Here is a 23,785-nt window from a genome sequence, read left to right on the forward strand (position 1 = left end):
CATCACTTACCTCACTCTCAATCCCTCCTAGCCCAGTACCCATCTAGATCTTGCCATCTGAACTGTTCCCAATGTTCTGTGCCTACGTCCAAATCACTGATATCTCTAGTAAAGATAGCAATGTTTCCCTTTTCAAATATCCTAATGCAGGTTTCATACTGATTTTTACTCATTTCTCTCACAAACACCTTAAACAACACTACCAACAATATTTAGAGGTTAAAAAAAAATTGCCCCCAATGCTCAAAAATATCAAGATTCTGAATCAAGAAGGGCACTATCTACCATGCGGGCATTTAGCTTTTTGGCTAGGACCCAAGCCCAAGATGACAAATTCCTACAACCAGTAGTTTACGCCACTTCCAAGTAAGCTTTTCCTTCCGCAAACAACGCAAACGATAGTTCCAGTTTCCTAAGCAATCAATTTCCAATCACAATATACAATGTGTCAAAATCAAAATCTTGATAACACGGCCACACAATCTCTTGAAATTTAAAGAAAAAATTTATTGAAGATCTGAAAAACAACTCCTACAAGATTGACTTTTCCATAAAACTGCAGCTACACGATGCATTGCGTCTATCATGTTAAAACGTGCATTAGACACAAATACAAAACCCATGAAAACAAGCCACCATTCTTTAACAGTTGAGCAAAGATAAGATGCCTAAGGAATGACATGGATGACTTGCAAAGGATGGGCTCTTTAAGCACCATTAAAAAAAAAAAAAAGAGCACAGATGGATGAGTGTTCAGTTATATACACTGAAGTGAACCTTTGGCACTAGGAATCAGAGCATTTGTCATAGAGCATTAACACATATTATAAAAGTGCGTAGTGTCAAAGGAACAGAACCACCAGCATTCAAAAGCAGCTTTGTCAACTAGGCAAACACTCTACAGCATGTCTCTCTGTTGTCCGTCACTGATACACTGGTAGAAACTTTGAAATGAAAAAAGGAAGAAAAAAGGAGCAGTTACTCCTTTTATTTTCTCTGTTTAAAATCAAAGAGGAAACAAACAACTCTGTTATACACTAACGGTCTTCAAAGTACATCATTTGTACAAGAGAAGGACTAAGAACCAAACTGTTTACAGAGATCCAAGCACGAGGGAGAGAGGGCGAGCACGCCCTCACACGGCTTTCCGGTGGTACTCAGGAGGGGCCACTTCATAATCACTGGCACTGAACAAGGTTGCAGAATTCTTCGCCAGGTACCTAAAAAGAAAATTGTTAATTCATTGTGAAAACGTTTATAGATGCTGATCATAGATGACTGCCTCCCCTAAAAACCAAACCATTAATATATAATCCAGCAAGATTATATAACAAACAAAAATGCCCCTCAAGTTATTCTCTATTAAACCAGAGACAGGTGCCTCCAACTACCCTAAAACAATATTCACTGTCTATAGCTTTTTCAAGACTGTCCATTTAAGTACAAGGTTGTCTACTAACGTATTTCAAATCTAAACCTACAATAAAGGAATGCAAAATGTGAAACAGTAGTTCATTTCTATATTGCAAATGGACTCTGAAGGAATGCTTACCACTGTAGAAAAGGGGCCATAAATAATCGAACACTCCAATCTTTCCTTCAATACCAAGTTCAAGAAGTAATTCACAGTATCTATGATCCATATTCTGGAAGTCTCAGTCTTTTTCAAATTAAAATGTTTCTCTCCCAACAAGAATCAGAATAATGCATACCACTACAGCTGATTTCTTCAATTCACAGTGCTACATAGTATCCTTGTTAGTGTATTTAGAGAATCTTGTAATTTTCAAAAGCTGTTAGATTTTAAGTTCTTCCCTAGTATAAAAAAATGCCCTTCGCCAGGCAGTGGTGGCGCACGCCTTTAATCCTAGCACTTGGGAGGCAGAGACAGGCGGATTTCTGAGTTCGAGACCAGCCTGGTCTACAGAGTGAGTTCCAGGACAGCCAAGACTACAGAGAAACCCTGTCTCAAAAAACCAAAAAAAAAAAAAAAAATGCCCTTCAACATGATACTCAAGCTAGAACTGCTTCATCACCATTTCTTCAATCTTTTAAATTCAACTAAAGTGATAAGTTAACTACTGTTAACTTATATTTGTATTACATCATTGAGACAGGCCTCAGTGCAAGAGTATAATAACTTCAACTGGCCTTAAACTTACAAATATCCTGCCTCAGCTTTAACAGGCTTGAGCCATCAGCTCAACTTTTAATTAAACATTACCACTATTTCTATATGCTTCCTAGGACCTTTTTTAAAATTTATCTTCCTGCCCCGACCAGTTTAATCTTTCTACTCTCAACACTGTAAAAAACTACAAAATCAACCTACAATGTTTTTACAGTCTTAATAGCTTGAGATTTAGTCACTCCATTCTCCTTCAGCACTTACATGTTTACTCTTCATCTGTAAGATTCCCATATATGTCACTTATAGTTTTATTGCCTTATTAACATCTGTACAAATACGTTATTATAGTAATTATCACTGTAATCTATCCTTTCACATTTTAAGTATCATCCCACTGTTTGTGATTTCAATTAAACTTACTTGAGAAAATCATGTAGATAGTTCAGTAATAAAGCAAGGCTTTTCTCATCTAGAGGCGTGTAGGCCAACATCGCTCCAATTCGCACTATTTAACAAAAAACTAAGTTAGTTATATTCAAAGTAGCAATATAACACATATTAACTATGTACAAACTAAATGAGCTGTCACTGGGTCCATGAAACTAAATGCTTTTGAGTGTGTGTGTCTTTTAAGCTAAAAAACAAAACAAAACAAAACAAAACCTTTGAATGTTTTTCCTTAAGTGTCTCACACCAGACTGGGGTTCACCAACTAAGTCAAGGCAGCAAGTGAGAAAACAGAATGTCCCCCTGTATGGCTCCCCAATATTAGGTGGTCACAAGTGTGCACCATTACCTCACACTTGGATTTTATAAACTGAGCTATCTCCCCAGTCTTAATGATTTTTCAAATTTTTTTCTTTTGCAAAGAAGGGTTTGGCATTTAAAAATGTAAGTAAAATATTAAATAAAGATTCAAACTGAAATAGTCATCTGTCAGTTATTTTAACTCTGTCATTTAGTAAGGACCAAAAACTCAATTATTAAAGGCTCAAAACAGGGAAAAAAGAGAAAAATCACTTTTCTTAAAAGTCTTATTACCAAATAATCTCAGCAAATGTGGCGCTCCGTACACCTGGGACATGGGCGCATCCGGGTGGTCGGCGAGGATTTCAGCGTACTGTGGTCTCTCAAACTTGTAGAGGAGCTGAGTGCCCAACATGACATTGAAGTACTCCTTTATGCCTGCCACCACCTCATTAACAGCATACTCTCTGAAAAAGAAAAAACATTACTTTCAAAATATTTCCCTTCTGAGGAGAGTAAAGGTAAAGAAGTATGGCTCAGACTTAACAACTAAAACCAATTTCAAAGTTATATAAAAGTAAGGCGGCATTTATGCTTTCAAGCTTTTTTTTTTTTTTTTTTTTTTTTTTTGGTTTTTCGAGAGAGTGTTTCTCTGCGTAGCCCTGGCTGTCCTGGAACTCACTTTGTAGACCAGGCTGGCCCCGAACTCAGAAATCCGCCTGCCTCTGCCTCCCAAGCTGGGATTAAAGGCGTGAGCCACCACGCTCAGCGCATTTATGCTTTCAAAATAGTAGAAATTTTGGGCTATGGGATAGAAATGAGGTTCAAGACAAGGTTTCTTTGTGTAACCTTGGCTGTCCTGAAACTTACTCTGTAGACCAGCCTCAGAGATCCTACCTCAGCCTCTTGAGTGCTGGGATTAAAGGCATGCACAACAGCAGCAGCAGCAGCAGCAGCCTCAAAATAGTAAAACTTTTAACGACTGTAAAGCACCTACAGGATACCTTCAGTTATACCTAAAACAGTACTTTGTGTATACTCAAAAAGGGTACATTCTTACTTATTATCTGTATTTCCTCGAGACTTCTTATAATTTGCATAATCCTCCAAAATGGAATCCACATTCTTCTTGGCAGGAAGATAAAAAAGCTAGAAAAAAAAATTGAATACCAATGTTTATAAAAATTACATTCCTTCCAAAATGAGTAGATGAGTGGGTTCAAGATTACAGATACTATGCAGGGAGATGTAACTGTATAAGTCAACCAAATAACATCAACCAAATTCCAATTATGACTATGAAACCTCAAATTTCATGAATCTTTAACAACAATTATTCTTCTCATCCCCACCATTCCCACTGCATCTGTCATTTGTCAATTTAAATAGTTTGTCTGAAGTTCCTAAATCTGGACTTAGAGAACCCAACTCTTAAGTAACATTCCAGTTTTTCTGGACTGTTTTGAAACCAGTTTCTTTAGATTTTGAACATGTCCCTTCAGAGGGGAGGAGAGAGGCTCCTAAAACTAAGTAATCAATCAGTGAACAAGACCCAGAAAGCTGATGCTTGAATGATCCACAGGGTCCCCAACACCCAAGATGGAGCTCCAGGGATACAACATTCATTCATTGCTGAGTCATGGTTTACTAGAAGTGGGCATTTCAGTGGTATACTTACTTCTGAAACTGCAAAACCTCACTGGTTTGCCATGCAGTTCTGCCGTTGGCATCTGTTTTATGTTAGGGCAAGGCCCTTTTGTCTGCCTCTCTCCCTGAGGAGTGTTATTACAACATTCTGCAAATGATTCATTAACCCTAGGACCTTAATTACATTCAGGGTCACTTGTAGGCAGTCACATGCTTTCTACTATACTCCGTTATCATGTCATGTAACAACGTTCTAATGCCAACATTAAGGTAGAAAACGTATGTATCCGTCATTAGGTTTTTTTTTTTTTTTTTTTGGAGATTTCTGCTCCAGCAACCTCTAACTTTCTTAACAAAATTTTAAGGGATCAAAGAGATAGCTCAATAATTAAGAGCATTAAAACCCAAGTTTTGGGCCGGGCGTGGTGGTGCACGCCTTTAATCCCAGCACTCCGGAGGCAGAGGCAGGTGGATTTCCAAGTTCGAGGCCAGCCTGGTCTACAAAGTGAGTTCCAGGAGACAGCCAGGGCTACACAGAGAAACCCTATCTCGAAAAACAAAAATAAATTAATAAAAAAAAACAAGTTTTGGGCTGGAGAGATGGCTCAGTGGTTAAGAGCACTGACTGCTCTTCTGAAGGTCCTGAGTTCAAATCCCAGCAACCACATGGTGGCTCACAACCAACCATAATGAGATCTGACGCCCTCTTCTGGTACATCTGAAGACAGCAACAATGTACTTAGATATAATAATAAATCTTTAAAAGCCACCACAGCTGTGTTGTTCTCAAGCTACCTGCTTCTGTCTGGTGATCAAGTCCCAGTCATCCACAAGCCAGGGTTTCAGCTCTTCAGGGATCTTCACTTTAACTTCAACTCTGTTCATGAAGGTTTCTTCCTAAACAGGAAAAGTAAAGGTTATTACAAACTTTTCTTCCTTCTCTTTTGATCTTTAAGACACCAGGCATGCACTAATTCCTTGAAGGAGCCACTCAAAAGAAGGAATTGCCGTAGGAGGGAAAAAGCCAAAAAAAAAAAAAAAAAAAAAAAAAAAAACCATGACATCACACAGCCGGGAAAAGGATGGTCTTGAGTTATAGTGGCCCTTAGTGCATTTTTTTCCTCTTCCGGAAACAGAATGTTCTGAACTGATAAAGCTAAACAGATTCTTCACATCTACTTTTTTTTTGTTTTTTGTGAGTGGGGGGTGTGGAGGGGCGAGACCGGGCTTTCTCTTTGTAGCCCTCCTTGGATGTCCTGGAACTCAGAAATCCGCCTACAGCTGCCTCCCAAATGCTGGGAATTAAATGTGTGCACCACCACTGCCCAGGAACATTTACTCTTGATATCCAAATGGTTATCCCAAACATGACTTTCTCCTTTTCCTCCCCTTCTCCGCTCCCTGAGATATGGTCTTACAATGTAGCTTTGGCTGTCTTGGAACTCACTATGTAGACAAAGCTGGCCTTAATCTCACAAGATTTGCCTGTCTCTGCCTCCTGGGTCCACATGCATCACTAGGCACAGCTAACACGGATATCTTTACGCTCTAGACTAGCACACATAGCAAGATCCTGTCTCAAACACAAATACAGGAAGGGAAGGAGTGGGGAGTAAAGGAGAAGGATCACTTAGGCCAGCCTGCCAGAGGCAAACAAAACTCACATTTTCAACGGTAGGATCTACCCGGGCTCTCTTCTTCCTAGGAGGCTGAGGTGTCTCACTGGTACTGCCACCATCTCCATTTCCAGGTGCTACAAAGTGTATGCATGGCAGGGGTGGTACTGGTTAACTAACAAATTCTTAATGTAAAGAGTATTTAAGCTCTCATTTCCCTATTACAGATATTTCATAAATTCAACTTACAGAATCACATTTCCAAAAAACAAACTTACTTAACCCTTTACTTAGGAAACATTTGATAACATATTGAAAATGCTTTCTTCCTAAAAGAATCATTAAGTCAAAGGCAGGTGGGTGAAAACAACTACATCTTATAGTAGGTAAAAAGATTAAAACCACTCTGTCCTTATCTCCAAAGGCTACTACTGTGAGATCTCTACTTGAGGTCAATAAACCACATGCTGTCAGCTTAATGTAGTGAACTCACAATCTAAATATTACAAATAGGTCAGTTTTAAGAAAGTTTATACTTACTTTTCTGCTTGTTCTTTTTTGTTTTCCTGGGAAGAGAGGAAAACAAAAATTACTCCCACAGAACTGCTCCAACTCTTTTGCGTGGTAAATTCAGAGAAAAATGGTCCACCAAAATTATCAGTGACTATATCTGTCTGCTTCCCAAAACACGAATCTTGAGTTTAGATTTATTCTTATTATTTGAGACAAAGTCTCACTATGTAACTCTTGTATCCTGAAACTCCAGAATATAGGTCAGGGGCTGGAGAGATGGCTCAGCGGTTAAAGGCACTGACTACTCTTCCAGAGGTCCTGAGTTCAATTCCCAGCAACCACAGAGTGGCTCACAACCATCTAGAATGGGATGCGATGCCCTCTTCTAATGTGTCTGAAGACAGCAACTGTGTACTTACACATAATAAATCTTTAGATAGATAGATATCTAGATAGATATAGATCAGGCTAGCCTTGAACTCAGAACCACCTGTCTCTGTGGGAGTCTGCACATTTGTGAACACACAGCCACAAAACACATCAATTTAAAAGTTGAAAAAAAATAATTTTTTAACAACAAAAGGCTGGGTGTTTTGGTGCACACCTTTAATCCCAACACTGGGAAAGCAGAGGCAGGCAGATCTCGAGTACTAACCTAGTCTTTAAATTAAGAACTACTTCACTTGCATATGCACGCTAATGATTCATGGGAACCAAAAGGAACCAGTTCTTATACTTAATCCTTTATCCACGAGCTTTATACCATAAAATGAGCATCAGTGCTCAACTCATCTAAAACCACTCATCCGACTGCCTCCTCTAGTGAGGATTCCTGAACAACAGTCTTGCTTATTCTATTTACATGCTACCCATTAAACACATATGCAAGCTAGTTCAAGTGTACAGTAGGAGTCATACAATAAATTGCCAGTGTTCTGTATTATAGTTCTAAAACTTATGACTATAGTCAAAATATAAACGTAAAAAATATTCTGGGCCGGGCAGTGGTGGCACATGCCTTTAATCCCAGCATTTGGGAGGCAGAGGCAGACGGATTTCTGAGTTCGAGGCCAGCCTGGTCTACAAAGTGAGTTCCAGGACAGCCAGGGCTACACAGAGAAACCGTCTTGAAAAACCAAAAAAAAAAAAAAAATTCTGGGCTGGAGAGATAGATGGCTCAGCTGTTAAGAGCACTGACTGCTCTTCTGAAGGTCTTGAGTTCAAACCCCAGCAACCACATGGTGGCTCACAACCACCTTAATGAGATCTGACGCCCTCTTGTGGTACATCACAGCTACAGGGTGCTTATTTATAATAATAAATAAATCCTGGGCCAGAGCAGGGACTGAGCAAAGGGGATCGACTGGAGCAAGCAGAGGTCCTAAAAAGTCAATTCCCAACAACCACATGAAGGCTCACAACCATCATAAAATAAATAAACCTTAAATAAAAAACCATGACACACCAGCCGGGCGGTGATGGCACACACTTTTAATCCCAGCACTCAGGAGGCGGAGGCAGAGGCAGGTGGATTTCTAAGTTCGAGGCCAGCATAGTCTACAGAGTGAGTTCCAAGACAGCAAGGGCTTCACAGAGAAACCCTGTCTTGAAAAACAAAACAAAACAAAAAAAAACACCCCACCACATATTCTAAGGGACTGGAGAGATGATTTGGTCATTAAGAATATTGGCTGCTTTTCCACAGGACCCGGGCTGTAGACTTAGTAGCTCGGAGAACAAAGCCTAAGAGGATGTGGAACAAATGTAAAAGCAGGATAGGGTAAGAGTGCTATGAACTGCTGACTTCTGGACATGACATGGCTGTTGCACTGCAGTTACCTGTGCAAATCAGCATTCCAGCATGGATTCAAGAGGAGCCCTTAGGTGAGGAGCCACTGGCAGTTTATAGCCGCTGGGGAAGAGCAAGCCATTTTTCTTTAGCGATTTGCTCACTGGTAGGCCACCCTTGTTCTACTGAATGGCCCTATAGCCATGAACACAAAACTTACCCTTCAATAACAGTTGTGGCCTATGTTTTTGCATTACTCATATTTACGATCATGTACTTGGCAATCGTTCTACAGGCACTTCCAGGTACAGAACCTTTAGACACAGTGTGTACACACAACTTTCATATTGTAGGTACCAAGAAGCCTTCCACTCCAGAGTTATTAACAAGTTATACTTTTCTTTCACTCTCACGTTACACATGTATTTTTAGCACTACTGAGAAAGTAATCTTTACCAAAATAATTATCTCAAAACTACCTGACAAGTCATTACTTCCTTGGTAAGAAAAAACTGTATGAGTATACAGATTCTACTTCAAAATTAAGAACTATAAAAGGATTTATTGCCACTGACTGCACACTAAATGCATTTTAATGCTGCATGGATTTTAACGCAAGGGAAGAAGCTGAGGAAAATCAAGTAGGCAATGTCCATTTTACTGAAATAACCTGGCATCTGAGAATCAAGACTTTCACTGACACTTTTAAAAGTGTCCATTAGAGACAAAATATGTATTTATTATGATAAATAGTAAATTTAAATTATACCCATAAAACAGCATGCAATATTGTTTAAATGAGTGAAGAGAATCTTACACTTCGACATTTTTCTGTTGCAGGCCGGATGTCTTCTTCCCCGGAGCAGCCCCTCTCATCTTGCCCTCTGCATATTGTTCCCTTCAAAAACAACATCAGAAAGTCATCAGAAGTACTTATGAAAGAAAAACCAAATTATGCCTGCTTGATTCCATCTAGAATTTGTATTAAACTGAGCTTCCCAGCCAGGTATGGTGGCACACGCTTTTAATCCCAGCGCTTCAGAGGCAGAGGCAGGTGGATGCCTATGAGGTCAAGGCAGCCTGATCGACTTAGTAGGTTCCCAGCCAGCAAGACTGGAACAGTGACACCTTGTCTATTTGTTAGTGTAAGTGGACTTTCAGAATGTTCCAAATTGTTTATGCTGTACAGATTAACTCTATTTACAAAATTAAGAGTTAAAATGCCTTAAAAGAGCTGCCCTCCAGCTAAGGACTAGGGTTGCTCATCCAGAGATCCTGAATTCAATTCCCAGGACCCACATGGCTGATCACAACTGCAGTCCCATGGGATCTGATGCCATCTACTGGTGAATACATGCACACACGCATGCACGCACACAAAATAAAATGACAAGGAAGATGGCTTAGAGCACTCCTTGTTCTTGTAGAAGGCCTGAGTTTCATTCCCAGCACCCACACAGTGTCCCACAACCATCTGTAACTTGAGGGGATCTTATTCCCTCTTCTGGCTTCCTCAGGCACCAAGCACACACACAAAGTACCTATATATAAATAAAAGCCAAATTACTCATACATATAAAATAAATATGTAAGACTGACAGAAATCAAAAGATTCAAAAAAAACTAATATGGAGTCAGAGAGCTGGCCCAAACAAAGGTCAAAGTGCTACAAATGGTACCAAGCCCATTGACCTGATGTCAATAACTGGAACCCACATTTAAGAAAGAAAAACTGGCTGGGCAGTGGTGGTACACGCCTTTAATCCCCAGCACTTGGGAGGCAGAGGCAGGCGGATTTCTGAGTTCCAGAACAGCCAGGGCTACACAGAAAAAACAAAAAAAGAAAAAATTAAAGAAAAAAAAGACTGTCTCCATCCAAACTCCACAATCTCATCATGGTAAACCCATGCCCACATACAAAGGAATAAATGAGTGAAAAAAAGAAGTTTATTACTAAAGTCAATGTAGCACAAATTAACTAATATATGGTCTCAGAAACGGATAATTCCAGTGCTATGCCTGGTTGGGAATTCAGGAGCAGTTCTAATACTTTCTCTTGATTCCATGTTGTAATTTTAATCTTTTAAATATTGTAAAAATCAAGTGTAATAACTACCCTTTAAATAATTTTTCTGAGTCCCTTTTCCTCAACGTATTTTCAGAGATATTAATTGGTGGAAATATTTCTTCCTTTTTGCTTCTCCATCAGTTAACTGTGCCCTCTACAGCACCCAAGAAGAGGTTAAAAAGATACTGAGTTTGCATCTAGAATTTCCAACACTGTGTTCTTTTTTTTTCCTTGTTTTTTTTTTGGGGGGGGGGGTGCGTGGGGGGTTTGAGACAGGGTTTCTCTGTGTAGCCCTGGCTGTCCTGGAACTCACTCTGGCCTTGAACCCAGAAATCCGCCTGCCTCTGCCTCCCGAGTGCTGGGATTAAAGGCATGTGCCACTACTCCCAGCTCCACCACTGTGTTCTCTGCTAGAGACAGACTCAGAAATAACAGAATTTTTTTTACCCAGATAATATGTAATTACTTGAAAGCAAGCTTTAACACTGGAATTAACAAGTACCAAGAACCATTTTACCAAAAGTAGAGAGGGAGGTACCAATATGACCCCATTTTGTTCATTCCATGTCCAAAAATCTCTAAATTCATTTTTCAAATCAAACTTACTGATTGGCCTTTTGAAGTTCTCGCTGTTTCTGCAAATTGGTGTCCACGTATTTGAGTACTCTGCTTTCTGGCACCCATTCATCCCAACTGAAAAAGACAAGTTAAAATAGCACTGAAGTACATTTTTAATACAGTTTAGGGTTTCTTCCAATTAATGTTTAAAGATTTAAGAGTTAAAACTTTGGAATTCCCTGAAATAACATGTTTTAATTTTGTTCTTTTGACATTTATTTGTATGTGTGTGGAAGCCAGAGAACAACTTTTGGGAGTTGATTCTTTCACCATGTAGGTCATAGGAATCCAACTTGGGTCTTAGCCCTTGGTGGCAAGTACTTTTTACCCACTGAGCCACCTTGTCAACTCTAGTTTTTTGAGACCTTTTTAAATGAATCCCAACTTGGCCTTAAATTCATGTTAATCCTCCTCCTGAGTATTCAAAAATTCTGTAATTACAGGAATCCAGAAACCATGCTTTTTCTAAAATAATGACAAGTTGTCATTGCAAATCCATTCTTAAAAGAAAAATCTAATCAACGTGTATCCTAGTTAGAAGTAGCATTCCAAAATAAACTATGTATGTAGATCATTCATATCACTTTTACATAGGTCTAAAAGTCACTAAGAGTCTCTTGGTCATTCATTACCCTTTCAGAATTACAGCACTGTCTTGTTACGCAGTTCACACATGCTAAAGGTGCATCAGGAACACATAATGAACTCCACAATACTCACCACCTAGATGACTCCACTAAGTCTGTTCATAAAAGGCTCAGAATAGGGGCTGGAGAGATAGGCTCAGCGGTTAAGAGCACTGACTGCTCTTCCAGAGTTCCTAAGTTTGACTCCCAGCAATCACATGGTGGCTCACAACCATCTGTAATAGGATCCAATGCCCTCTTCTGGTATGTCTGAAGACAGCTACAGTGTACTCATATATATAAAATAAATACATCTTTAAAAAAGGATGGGAGGGCTTAGGACAGTTTTCCAAGATACCCCACCGTTCACTTTCGTCTATTCAAAGGGAGCATTCCAACCTGCAAGGATGACTACAGGCTTTCTAAAAGCTAATAGTCTATCTGGCTTCTCACAAAACAAGCTTTTTGCTAACTTATATGGAAAAACAAAACTTTCTGGTGGAATGCTGACGTTTTGAAGCAAACTAACTTTTGAGCAAAATGAGTCTTTTCTCCTGCTGATGGAGCTCCATTCGTGACACCATCAAGGGTATACTTGAAGTACTCTTTTTACTTAATGATTCCCACCTCTGACCTCTATAGCCAAAAGGAAAATTAATAAATAAAAAACATTCCTCAACATGATTTCCTAAAGAAAACTTTAAAACATGCATTTACCTAGAGGTCAGGAGGGGGTGGTGTACTGAGGGAGCTCCTTCAGGAACAGGAAAAAGGGCTACAATATCCTCACGTGTCTTCAAAGATTTTTCAGAGCGCCTGGGCCTCACAGCACTTCTGATACAGACAGCATAGTACAAAGTAGTCTCAGTAACTATGTGCAGCATTTAGTGTAAGCTTTATCACCACTCATTTACCAATGGAATACTTTAATGTCGGTGTCAACAAATTCTAGTATGATTTTTTTTTGAAATTTTAGAAATCTTAGTATCTTTGATTTTTTAAGTGAATTTAAACTAATGTTAAAAAAAATTCCAGTTTACAACTGGGGATTTTGCTGTACCAGGGTATTTAAAAGGTGTCCTACAACAAGGCATAGTGGTGTATACTTTAAATCCCAGCACCCTAGAAGTATAAACAGGTAGATATGAATTCCAGGACAGCCTGGTCTATACACCAAGCTCTAGATCAGCCAAGGGCTACATATTAAGACACTGTTTCTCTAAGTGAATAAAAGTGTTCTACAAATCATCGTTTTTCTTTCCTTTTCTTGGGGATATGGTGGGTGAGTACTGGAGATGGCGCCCAGGGCTCCACACACGCTGGACAATCACCACCCAACGTCATCCCCATCCAGGAAGGCCTTTGTAAAAAAATGACTACATCCCTGCCCTCCCCAAATCAAAAGATGCAACTTTTAGCTGCTTTTAAACCTTAAAACCGCCAGGCAGTGGTGGCACACACCTTTAATCCCAGCACTGGGGAGGCAGAGGCAGGCAGATCTGAGTTTGAAGCCAGCCTAGTCTACAGGGTAAGTTCCAGGACAGCCAGAGCTACACAGAGAAACGCTGTCTCGAAAAAAACAACAACAAAAACCCCTAAAACCTTAGAAATTCTGTCCCCCTCAACGTACACCACATCTAAACAAGCACTTGGACCAATATCCAATTACCAAGGCACTCCAAGAGTTTATAAGCAAAGATCTAAAAATCCTTATGAAACTGAAAAACAAACAAACAAACAAACACATCTTCATTCTGAGACTCTCTACTAAATAATTAAGGGCCACTCAAATTTAAATATAGATCAAGCGTGTAACTCTCAGTTTATCCCAAAGTACTTGTGACTCATCCCAAAAGTCAAACCCACAGGCAAATCACTCACACACAAACACACACACACACACACACACACACACACACACACTCTACTTCATTCACAGGCATGCCTCTGAAGTGGTTTTACAACTTTCTCTCGAGCTAGATGTGGTGGCACAAGCCTGCAATCTCAGCCTTCTGTAGACAGAAAGAGACTGCAAGTTCCAGTAGCTACAAAGCAACAATCAGTCTTAAAGGAAAATGAAGAACCATCTCTAAGACTTCCCAAAGGTTAAAATGGCACGCTTAGCAAGTCAACTATGAAAGACACTGGTGATATCTTGGTTTCCCTCAGTGCACTGCAACATCACTCCTAAGAACAACAGTCAGAGTGTCTACTATGGCCATTCCCCCTCATTTCCCCAAGAGAACAAGATCTAAATAAATAACACTATATATACCACTTATTTCTGTCATGAACCACAATCCAACAAAGGAAAAACTTTTTGAAAAAGTACAACTAGAAAACTGGCCGGGCAGTGGTGGCCCATGACTTTATTCCCAGCACCTGGGAGGCAGAGGCAGGAGGATTCCTGAATTTGAGGCCAGCCTGGTTTCTACAGAGTGAGTTCCAGACAGCCAGGGCTATACAGAGAAACCCTGTCTCAAAAAACCAGGAGGAAAGAAAAAAAAAAAAAAAAACTAGAAAACTGGTGGCTTTAGTTTTCATAATTTATGGCAATCAACAACAAAAACAGCTACCTAAAGTACAGATACATTATATTCATGTATAATTATATACAAAATACTTAATACACAAGAGTGAAGCATGAAAGCCGTATTCAGTTATTAAAGTAAAACTTTAAACTGAAGTGTGCAAGGAAAGGGGAAGTCAGCCCAGCCCATGAATGTGCTGTTTCCCTCTCACACTTTATATGGACTTTTAACTTTCACATCCCTAATGTGCATAAAGACATTCTACTTCCTAGAGGAAAGAGTCTATGTCACATTATTTTATCTGGATATTAGCAAAATAACAAATATAAGCCTCATAAACTATTAAAGATGGAAATTCAGTTTAATTCATTTTTTAATATGAAGATACTCTAGAAGCCATAACATAAATGTCAGTTTCCTAGATCTTATAATCAACTTAAAAAAATCAAAATGTATAGCTTTTATTTTTTTAAGACAGGGTCTCTCTCACTATATAGTTCTGGTTGGTCTGAAACTCAAGATACCAGCCTGCTTCTACCTCCTGAGTGCTGGATTAAAGGCACGTGCCAGCACATCCAGCTCCCAATTTCTTTCTTTTCTTTTCTTTCTTTCTTTCTTTTGTTTTGTTTTTTTCGAGACAGGGTTTCTCTGGGTATCCCTGGCTGTCCTGCAACTCACTCTGTAGACCAGGCTGAAATCCGCCTGCCTCTGCCTCCTGAGTGCTGGGATTAAAGGCGAGCGCCACCACTGCCTGACCCAATTTCTTAATACATGTAAGACTGGCATCATTCTGAAATACTGACATTACCCACTAACCACTATCAGAAATACTTTGTTCACAAGTTATCAGAATATCCTTTTGTGTACTCTGAATTGTGGCCTTTCTACAATTATACTAATGAAATAAGTTAAAAGTTTGGTATATCTCACCTAAAAAGCATTTGTCTATTTTAACAAACTGAATTGACTGGCTGGCTACTCAGATAAGAACTCTAAATACAATTTAGAACAAAGTTATAGGGCCAGTAAAGTTAATAGGAAAAACAAAACAAAACAACAACAAAAGCCCCCTCTCCATCAGGAGTAGCAACCACCCTAACAGTTGGCGTCTGCTCTCATGGAAAGAAGGGCCAGACTCTGAGTGTCAAGAGAAAGCACTAAGCATTACAAGTTAGCAGAGAGTAAGTCCTGAATGGCTAGTTCCTTGAAATGCCATCTCTGAAATACAGAAGATCAATAATAAAGATGATTTTAAAATTTCCCTAGTAAAAATAATAAGCCAGGCAATTCCAGACAACAAAAAGGCTTGGATAATTTATTAGATGCTGTTACCTTTGGGTCCCAAAGAGAACACTACTGACAAAGAGCTCCAATGGCCACTAGAAAGTTAAATTCTATAAATAAGAATTTTATGCTAAGCCACATGAATCTACTTTCTGTTTTCAATAGCATGTTTCAAAACTTCATAAAATGGGTTTATAAACTGTCACTTCTAAAACTCCCCCCCCCCCACACACACACACCTTTCCTCTAACAATTTTTAAGTCATTTAGTTTGTGCTCAGGCAAAAAAAAAAAAAAAAACACATGCCATCCTAAAACATGCACCTACTCATAACTGAACCAAGACAGTTGGTCAAGATTCAAGTATATACAAAATAGCTAAGTTCTCCCTGATAGTTTCATCATACTAAAAAATGACTCATCCTTGCTTCAACATGTACGTTACATTAGTAGACAAAATACTTTTAAAAATCTAATACTCACTTTTTATTCCAGCCACTGTAATGGATGAAGTATTTCACTTGTTTGTCCTTTATGGCAACCTTTACACACTGAAATAAAAAGAGTAAGTCTTTGGTATACACGTAATCTTACCACTTCTTAGACAAAAGCAAATTTGCATCCTAATGACAGCTGTGTTCTTTTTACTACGAAGAATGAAATCTTGGTTGAACTACTTGATAGTGTAAAACTTTCAGAGCGCCTCTGAGAACTGAAAGCTGTTAGCCAGTTTGATTTTATAATCCTAGTGCTGAGTACACCTTTCTGTATAAAGTCACAAAACTGTAATTTAGAAATAAATACACAGCATCAACAAGAGGTTACTATAAATTAACAGGCTAAATCTATTATCCAAGGTCAAGAAATGAAAGCTATTTTTGTTTTGCAAACTCCAGTTAAGAACTATATTTAAAAAAAAATCTCATTCTCATGAATGACACTATGCTGCCTTTTTTTTTGTTGGTTTGTTTTGTTTTGTTTTTCAAGACAGGGCTGTCCTGGAACTCACTCTGTAGACCAGGCTGGCCTTGAACTCAGAAATCTGCCTGCCTCTGCCTCCCGAGTGCTGGACTAAAGGTGTGTGCCACCACGACCGGCTTTCTATGCTGCTTTTTTTAAATTAGCTTTTAAAGTACTCTTAAATGTAGTGAGTAAACAATGCACTCTTAAATGTAGTTTGTAAACAAAACAAATTATTAAAGGAAAGTCGCTGTGACAAGTGATGATTAGCTACCTGGATTTAAGGGTGTTCACTATAGGCAAATCAAACAATAGTTTATATGTACTCCAATCACCAATAAAAAAATGTTCACCAGAATATTTTGCCGCCAGAGAAAAACAGCCACTTCAGATGACTGCTGAAAGTTTATACAACGAACAAGGGAAACCAAACAAGATCATCAAAAGGACTCACTTATAAACATTCAAAACACAAGGAGTGATCATTTTTATTATTTCACATAATTATATTTGCTAGAAATTTGCTGGGAATTGTTTCTAAGCGATACACACAGATACACACAGACACACAGAGGGAATGGGGGGTAGAGGGAACCAGAGGCTTGGCTTTTGTTTTCTGTACTGGGGGCTGAGCCACTGCTCCATTCATGGAAACTGCTTTGCCACTGAGCTTTGTCCCCTACCTTGTTTACTAGTTTGTGAGATTTTTTTGGTCTCTCTAAGCTGTCCAGGCTACCCTTAACTTTGTACCCCAAGTAACCTTTCTGTCTCAACTTCCCTGGCCATAGGCCTGTGTCAGCATTCAGATTGCATGTGTGGGGTGTTTTTCTGTTTTGTTTTGTTCATGGGCAGTGGTGATAGTATTGTGGACTGAACTCAGTGCCTGAATCATGGTAGGCAAGTATTCAAGCAGCCTTCATGTTCAATTCATAAATGCCTGGCCAGACACACCATTAAAATTAATCCCAGCCCTGAGGAGGTAGAGGCAGTCATCCAGTGAGTTCAAGGCATCCTGGTCTTTATAAAGTGTGTGTGTTCTAGGACAGCTACACAGTGAGCACTTGTCACAAAAACATTTTAAAAAATAAAAAGAAATGAATGTAATCCCAAACCTTAGGTAGTCAGAACATGATTTATAATCTGAACTACCTATCAACTGAGGAACAATCTGAGCTCTATAGCAAGACCTTGTCTCAAAAAACAAAGGACTAGGGAAGCTGTTAATTTTCGGACTTGGAGATAGCTAAGTGATAGACAAAATGGCTGGAGTGTTTACAGTTTTAGGTACTAGCATGATACCCACAACCTAAATTCTACTGAAAGTCATCAGAAATAAAATAGTAGAAATAATTTTAGACTGTAAAATATGTTTGTTGTACAGGGCATGTGGATGTAACTGCAGTGGTAGCTCTCTTCCAAACATGCAAAGCCCTGGGTTTAGGCCTAAGCACTATAAACATTTTTAATTAAAATAAAAATGGTTTGTTGTTGTTGTTGTTTATCTCTGGGATTTTTTTGTTTTGTTTTGTTTTTCAGTCAGGGTTTCTCTGTATAGCTGTGGCTGTCCAGGAACGCACCCTGTAGACCAGGCTGGGAGATTCAGATCTTTCTGCCTCTGCCTCCCAAGTGTTGCGATTGAAGGTGTGAGCTACTACCACCAGGCATCTCTGGCTAAATTTAAAGATTTTATATGAGAGGAGCACTTAATGAAACAGAAAAAAGTGCCTTGTTTACCATTCAAATTAACAAATAGGAAGTTAAATGTCTATGGCAACCATCCGTGAGGTGAGGTTAAGGAGGACTGCTGAGGCTAGCTCAAGCAAGTGTAAAACTCACGTGCTCACACACACCGAGGAAATGGCTCAGCGGATTACAGTGCAGAACTCATAAGACTCCCCCAAACTCATTATAATCCTGCCGCTCCTACACTGAGATGGAAGCTGATAAAAACTGCAGCAAATCTGAAGGTCAGATAGGCATGTATAAGGACAACGAAGAGATGGTTTCAAAGACAGGAAGAGGAAACTGACACTTGAGGTTGTCCTCTAACCTCCACTTGTGAGATGGCACACACCTATCCGTACAAGTGCTCAAACAGACAGTATTATTTTCTGCTGAAGTTATTAACTATAAAATGCTATTTGTTATAACCAGCAAACCTTCACCTATCACTTTAATGCCATTTCTAACCAAAAGGCTTCTACTAATTTAGAAAAGTCAGAAGAGTAGAATAGTCTGGATTCTCTCTATCCACCACCAAGCAAGCAGTACCAAAGAGATGGAAAGATTTATGAACCTATGAAAAAATGAAATACCTTTTACATCCAAGTAAGAAAATACTGTAATTCAATATTAGGAAGTCTGATCTAGCCCACATTTTTGACCACCTTCTCAAAAGAATGCAGGTTCCATACCTTTGCTTCATAGAGAAGAGGCCCATGAAAGCACAGCACTCGCTCGCCTGGGAAAAGAGTGGGAAACGGCCAGGTTAATTGTGAGTCCTTTACTGTACAGAAAGATGTGACTCCAAGAGTCACTACACTTGATAATAATCCCAGCAAAAGTAGGGAAAACAGTAAGACTATACATGAACACTTCAAAACAAATTTTACCATATCCTTAGCATCCAAAATCAGCAACAACCAATTATTTATTTATTTGTTTTTCGAGACAGGGTTTCTCTGTGTAGTCCTGGCCATCCTGGAACTCACTTTGTGGACCAGGCTGGCCTCGAACTCAGAAATCCGCCTGCCTCTGCCTCCCAAGTGCTGGGATTAAAGGTGTGCGCCCCCACCACATGGCTAGCAACAACCAATTTAAATTTCTATTTAATCACGTAATAGATGCTATTGCAGTTACTTATGGCATACTATTTGGCTAGTTCACTTGTTCTAATTATCTGGAAATAAAACTTTTCTTAAAAATATTTATTTATTTATTTATTTATTTATTTATTTATTTATTTATTATGTGTAAGTACACTGTCGCTGTCTTCAGACACTCCAGGAGAAGAAGTCAGATCTCATGATGGATGGTTGTGAGCCACCATGTGGTTGCTGGGAAGTGAACTCAGGACCTCTGGAAGAGCAGCAGTTAGTGCTCTTAACCACTGAGCCATCTCTGCAGTCCCCGAAATAAAACTTTTAACATGTTCTTTTTCAAGTGTCTTAAGTTTAATCACTTGTCCACTTCCTTTTAATGAATATTCTCTACACATTAAAATTTGATTGCACACATGGGAGATGGAATGGTTAATTGTTTTTAGTTTATTTGTTATGTTATCCTATGCTTATTCCTCAGTATTCTGAAAGCTAGGCTGTTTCAATGAGCCGCAGAGAGAAACAATCCTAGTTCTGGGAACTCACACCCAATATCATCAGCACTTGCAAATCCAGAGAAAATCTGGCTACAGTTGAGACTTGTAGCCATCTGTGCTCACCAAACAAATTGGGAAGGTGTTCTGGACTCTGATCCCATATGATGATAGCAAGTTTATTTTACATTATTTTCAGCCTACTTGCTTTCTACACATTTCACTTAAGTATCCAAACAAGTATGTGACTATAAAATTTAATCTAGTCTAATGCTGGAAAAACTACCACATTAAAAATTACATCATAGGCCGGGCATGGTGGCACACACCTTTAATCCCAGCACTCGGGAGGCAGAGGCAGGTGGATTTCTGAGTTCAAGGCCAGCCTGGTCTACAGAGTGAGTTCCAGGACAGCCAGGGCTACACAGAGAAAAACCCTGTCTCAAAAAACAAAAAAACAAACAAAAAAAAATTACATTATAAAATATAAAAATATATATTATGGGCCTGCCATGGTGGCATACAACTTTAATCCCAGCGCTCAGGAGGAGAGGCTGGTAGATCTCCAGTTCAAGGCCGGTCTGTTCTATACCCAAGACTATACATGGTGAGACCCTTTCCTCACTCTTAAAATGTGCCCTTAAAGCATCTGTTTGCTGGCTCTGTTGTGTGCTAGGCATTTCACATTACTAAGGGATGCATAGGCAATCAAATGTTTGGATCCTTTTCTGTGCTCTTACTTCCCAGTAAGCAGTAAAGAACTCCTTGTGAGTGTTCACAAAGCAGGATCCAAACAGCAGGAACAAGTGTGTAAAAGTAGTGATACATGTTGTTCGCCACCGGTGGAACACAGAACAAACATGTGAAAGTAGAAGGGAGATGCTGATCCTGACCACCTTCTGGATTCCTACCACCATATCTAACGACTCTGTATCTAATGATCTGTGCATGCCATGGGAGCATTCTTCAAACTCATCCTTAGACTCGAGTGATTTTTAAGCTATTTTTTTCATAAGCTTCACCAGAGACCTTTACTGTTAGAATTCTAGAATAAGGTCCAGTAACTTTAACATCATGGCTCTATAAAATTCTGTACCACTCAACTGTTGAAAGCATCACTAAACCTAAGCCCACATTGAATAAAGATGGATAATTGACCAGACTTTCTTTTCCAACAGTCCAAAGCTAAGACCCAAATAAATGGGTAGAACATGCTACTATTAAACAGAAGCACTAAGCTCAGATCTGTGATTACTGATTTCACTCCAGGTTATCTTTTAAACTAATCTGAAATACCTTTTTAAAATTGGCTGCTTCAGCTAAAAACTACACTAAGTAAGGCTCTTTGAATAATGAAAATTTACACACACACACAACTAACTAACTGATGTACATCAGTCTAACAAGTGGAAAGGACAAATTAAGAAGGCAGTTCTCCATCCTCAGATCCACTCTACTCTCAAATGACAAAAATCTTGCCCTGGGCTGATGAATTTTTTAAGAACACACCACCACCACCACCACCACCACCACCACCACACACACACACACACAAGGAACTGAGAAGCATTTCTATTCCCAGCAGGCCCAGTTCCTGGAAATCCAATGCCGCCTTCTGGCTTCTGAGGATACTCACACACATAAAATAATGCAACACAAACATCAACAAAATGGAAAGTTACCACCTTTCACTATCAAAATTCTACCAAGATTTCAAAATAATCCCATCAACACTGTTTCCTTTCTAGATGTTCTCTGGGTTATTATCAACCATTCTTGATTTCTAGTTTCTAACATCAACCAAGGATTTAAGCTTTTGTGCTCTGACAATCAGAAATCTATGGGCCTCTTGGCATGCTCTGCTACATAAAACATCAAATTACAAAGGAAACCAACTGTTTCGCAGAGTTGGCAAAACTACAGTGTACACCATCTTACACTATCTACAAGTGAGGACCAGCCAGCTCAGTGTCTTCCATAGTAGCTAACTCTTCACACTAGTTTTTGAGATGGTCGATTACTTTAGCTGTAGCTCACCCATGGGCTGACTGGACAATGAGCTAACAGAGATCCATCCACCTGCGCAGGTCTCCACACTCCCTGAACCTCCACTGGGTATAGAGCAACACCCCGTTCCCCATACACACACAAGAGTTTCTCTGTATAGTTCTGGATGTCCTGAAAAGCTCTAAGTAGACCAGAATGGCCTCAAACTCAGAGATCCGCCTGTCCTTGTACATCGATTAATTAAAACGTTTCGATTTGGAACTTGAGACTTTTAAAAGTCTGGCACTTTACTGGTTAAACATCCTAGAACAGGAGTTACGCAAGCGCCTGGACCCAGCATGTATGATGATAAACACAGACGGCCGTATCTGGCAGTAACAAGTTTAAAGTGTTCCTTTTTATGCTTATAGTTTTATTTCCTTTAGTATATCAGTAAATCACCTCGACAGATGAGTTGTGAGAACCGAGTAACTGCTTTCCATTAGCAGTAACCGTTCATCAGCAACGTTCTCAGTCAAAGCCAACTAATAAGCGTTAGCTTTCAAATCGCCATTAAAATCGAATACTACTACAACCAGTCAAGCAACTACTGTATTTAAAAATGACAAAGAGGCCATGCATCTCAAGATGGAAACGCCCTAAGGAGGAACTAAAAACTGTTTCCACGAGAACCGCTCGGCAGAGCACAGAGTACTTAAAGGGCCCTGGCGCACAGCTCCAAAAACAGCAAAACGATGCCCTCAGGCAACAGCAAGCCTAGGAACTCGCTCGGGCGGCTCCAGTTTTATTTTTTTTTCTGTCCCCACCCATCACTCAGAGGCAAGAGGAGGAACTGGTCTGCGCGTGATCGCCGTGCCAGGGGGCGCTGCATCTGGCCCGAAGCTGCGTGTAAGCTGCGAGACGCCGGCAGCCATGATGGCGCGGCCATCTTGCCGCGGCCATCTTACAACGCAGTTCTCCCGCCGCGGGGCGCACAGCCCACCCCCCATCCCCTGTCCTCCCAACAGCAGAACTCCACACAACGCCGAGACAGAGCCGCTCGTTTGTCCAACAGCCTCGAACCTTCGGCCCACAGTCGCCCGCGCGGCCCGCGGCCGAGAGCTAAGCGGGGAGGATGCGCTGCCGCTGCTCCCCTCCCCCACGCCACATCACCTCCCAACCGTCGCCGTCGCCATCGCTCACCCGCCCGCCGGGCACCTCCCTTCAATAGACTTTCTCCGCTCTCGGAAAAACAAACAAACAAGCGCCGAGGCTCTGCCACACGCACGGAGATGCCCTCGGCCCTGGCCGTGGCCGGGGGCTCGCTTTCGCGCCACCGAGCACTGTCGCGGATGACGCACTGAGATTACCCTCCGCAGTGCGCCTTTCCCCCTTACAAAGCAAGGCCTGCACGGTTTCCCCCGGCCGCAAGCCCCGCCGACCCCGACCCCCAAACCTCCAGCGCCCTGAGTCAGCCTCTCTCCCGTGCACCGTTAGATGCCTCTCCCCAAAGCGGCACACTCACCCTCCTGGAATTTCGGCTTAGGGTCCTGCTTGGGCGCCATTTATAAGTGATTCGCCGCCTCCTCCTTCTCCCACCACCCCCGACTACCGCCCCCTACTCTCTACCCCACCCAACTCAGCGTCAGACGCGCCGTCGGCCACAGCCAGCTCTACATCCTGGGCGCGATTTGCCAGCGCCGCCTGACCTCACAGCACCGCGACCCGCGCAGCCGCCGCCTCAGCCAACGGCTAACCGCTACGCACACAAGCCTGCGCCCGTGCCGCCCAGAGGCATGCCGGGATTGGTAGTTCGACCTCGGATGACGCCAGCAGGGTGGGGGAGGGGAGTGGGAGACAATTGCCCCCCCCCCACGCCCGCGATCCACCACCGCCCCTGTCCCCAACCCCAGCCCTCTAAGTATCCAGACCCCAGAGGCTTGTTAAAACCCAGATT

At 40.7% G+C, this 23,785-nt stretch overlaps 1 protein-coding gene across 3 annotated transcripts; it reads right to left on the minus strand.

Annotated features, from left to right (window-relative positions):
- Positions 1 to 486: 486 nt before the first annotated feature.
- Positions 487 to 23,638, minus strand: Morf4l1 (mortality factor 4 like 1). Of its 3 annotated transcripts, none has more exons than NM_001357780.1 (13): positions 23,354 to 23,638; positions 18,944 to 18,990; positions 16,053 to 16,120; positions 12,473 to 12,586; positions 11,118 to 11,204; positions 9,261 to 9,341; positions 6,682 to 6,707; positions 6,190 to 6,278; positions 5,321 to 5,422; positions 3,939 to 4,027; positions 3,173 to 3,345; positions 2,552 to 2,636; positions 487 to 1,220 (listed from the first exon to the last, which is right to left on the minus strand). In NM_001357780.1, exons 1-13 carry the CDS (start codon positions 23,391 to 23,393, stop codon positions 1,136 to 1,138), a joined length of 1,086 nt encoding a protein of 361 aa, NP_001344709.1. In that variant the 5' UTR covers positions 23,394 to 23,638; the 3' UTR covers positions 487 to 1,135. The 3 variants fall into 3 exon arrangements, with proteins under 3 accessions (NP_001344709.1, NP_001034236.1, NP_077751.1); NM_001039147.2 differs by having other exon boundaries at positions 12,473 to 12,589; NM_024431.3 differs by lacking the exon at positions 12,473 to 12,586.
- Between the last annotated feature and the right edge of the window lie 147 nt (positions 23,639 to 23,785).

The sequence above is a fragment of the Mus musculus genome, chromosome 9 (assembly GCF_000001635.26).
Source record: "Mus musculus strain C57BL/6J chromosome 9, GRCm38.p6 C57BL/6J".
Classification (NCBI taxonomy): Eukaryota; Metazoa; Chordata; class Mammalia; order Rodentia; family Muridae; genus Mus; species Mus musculus.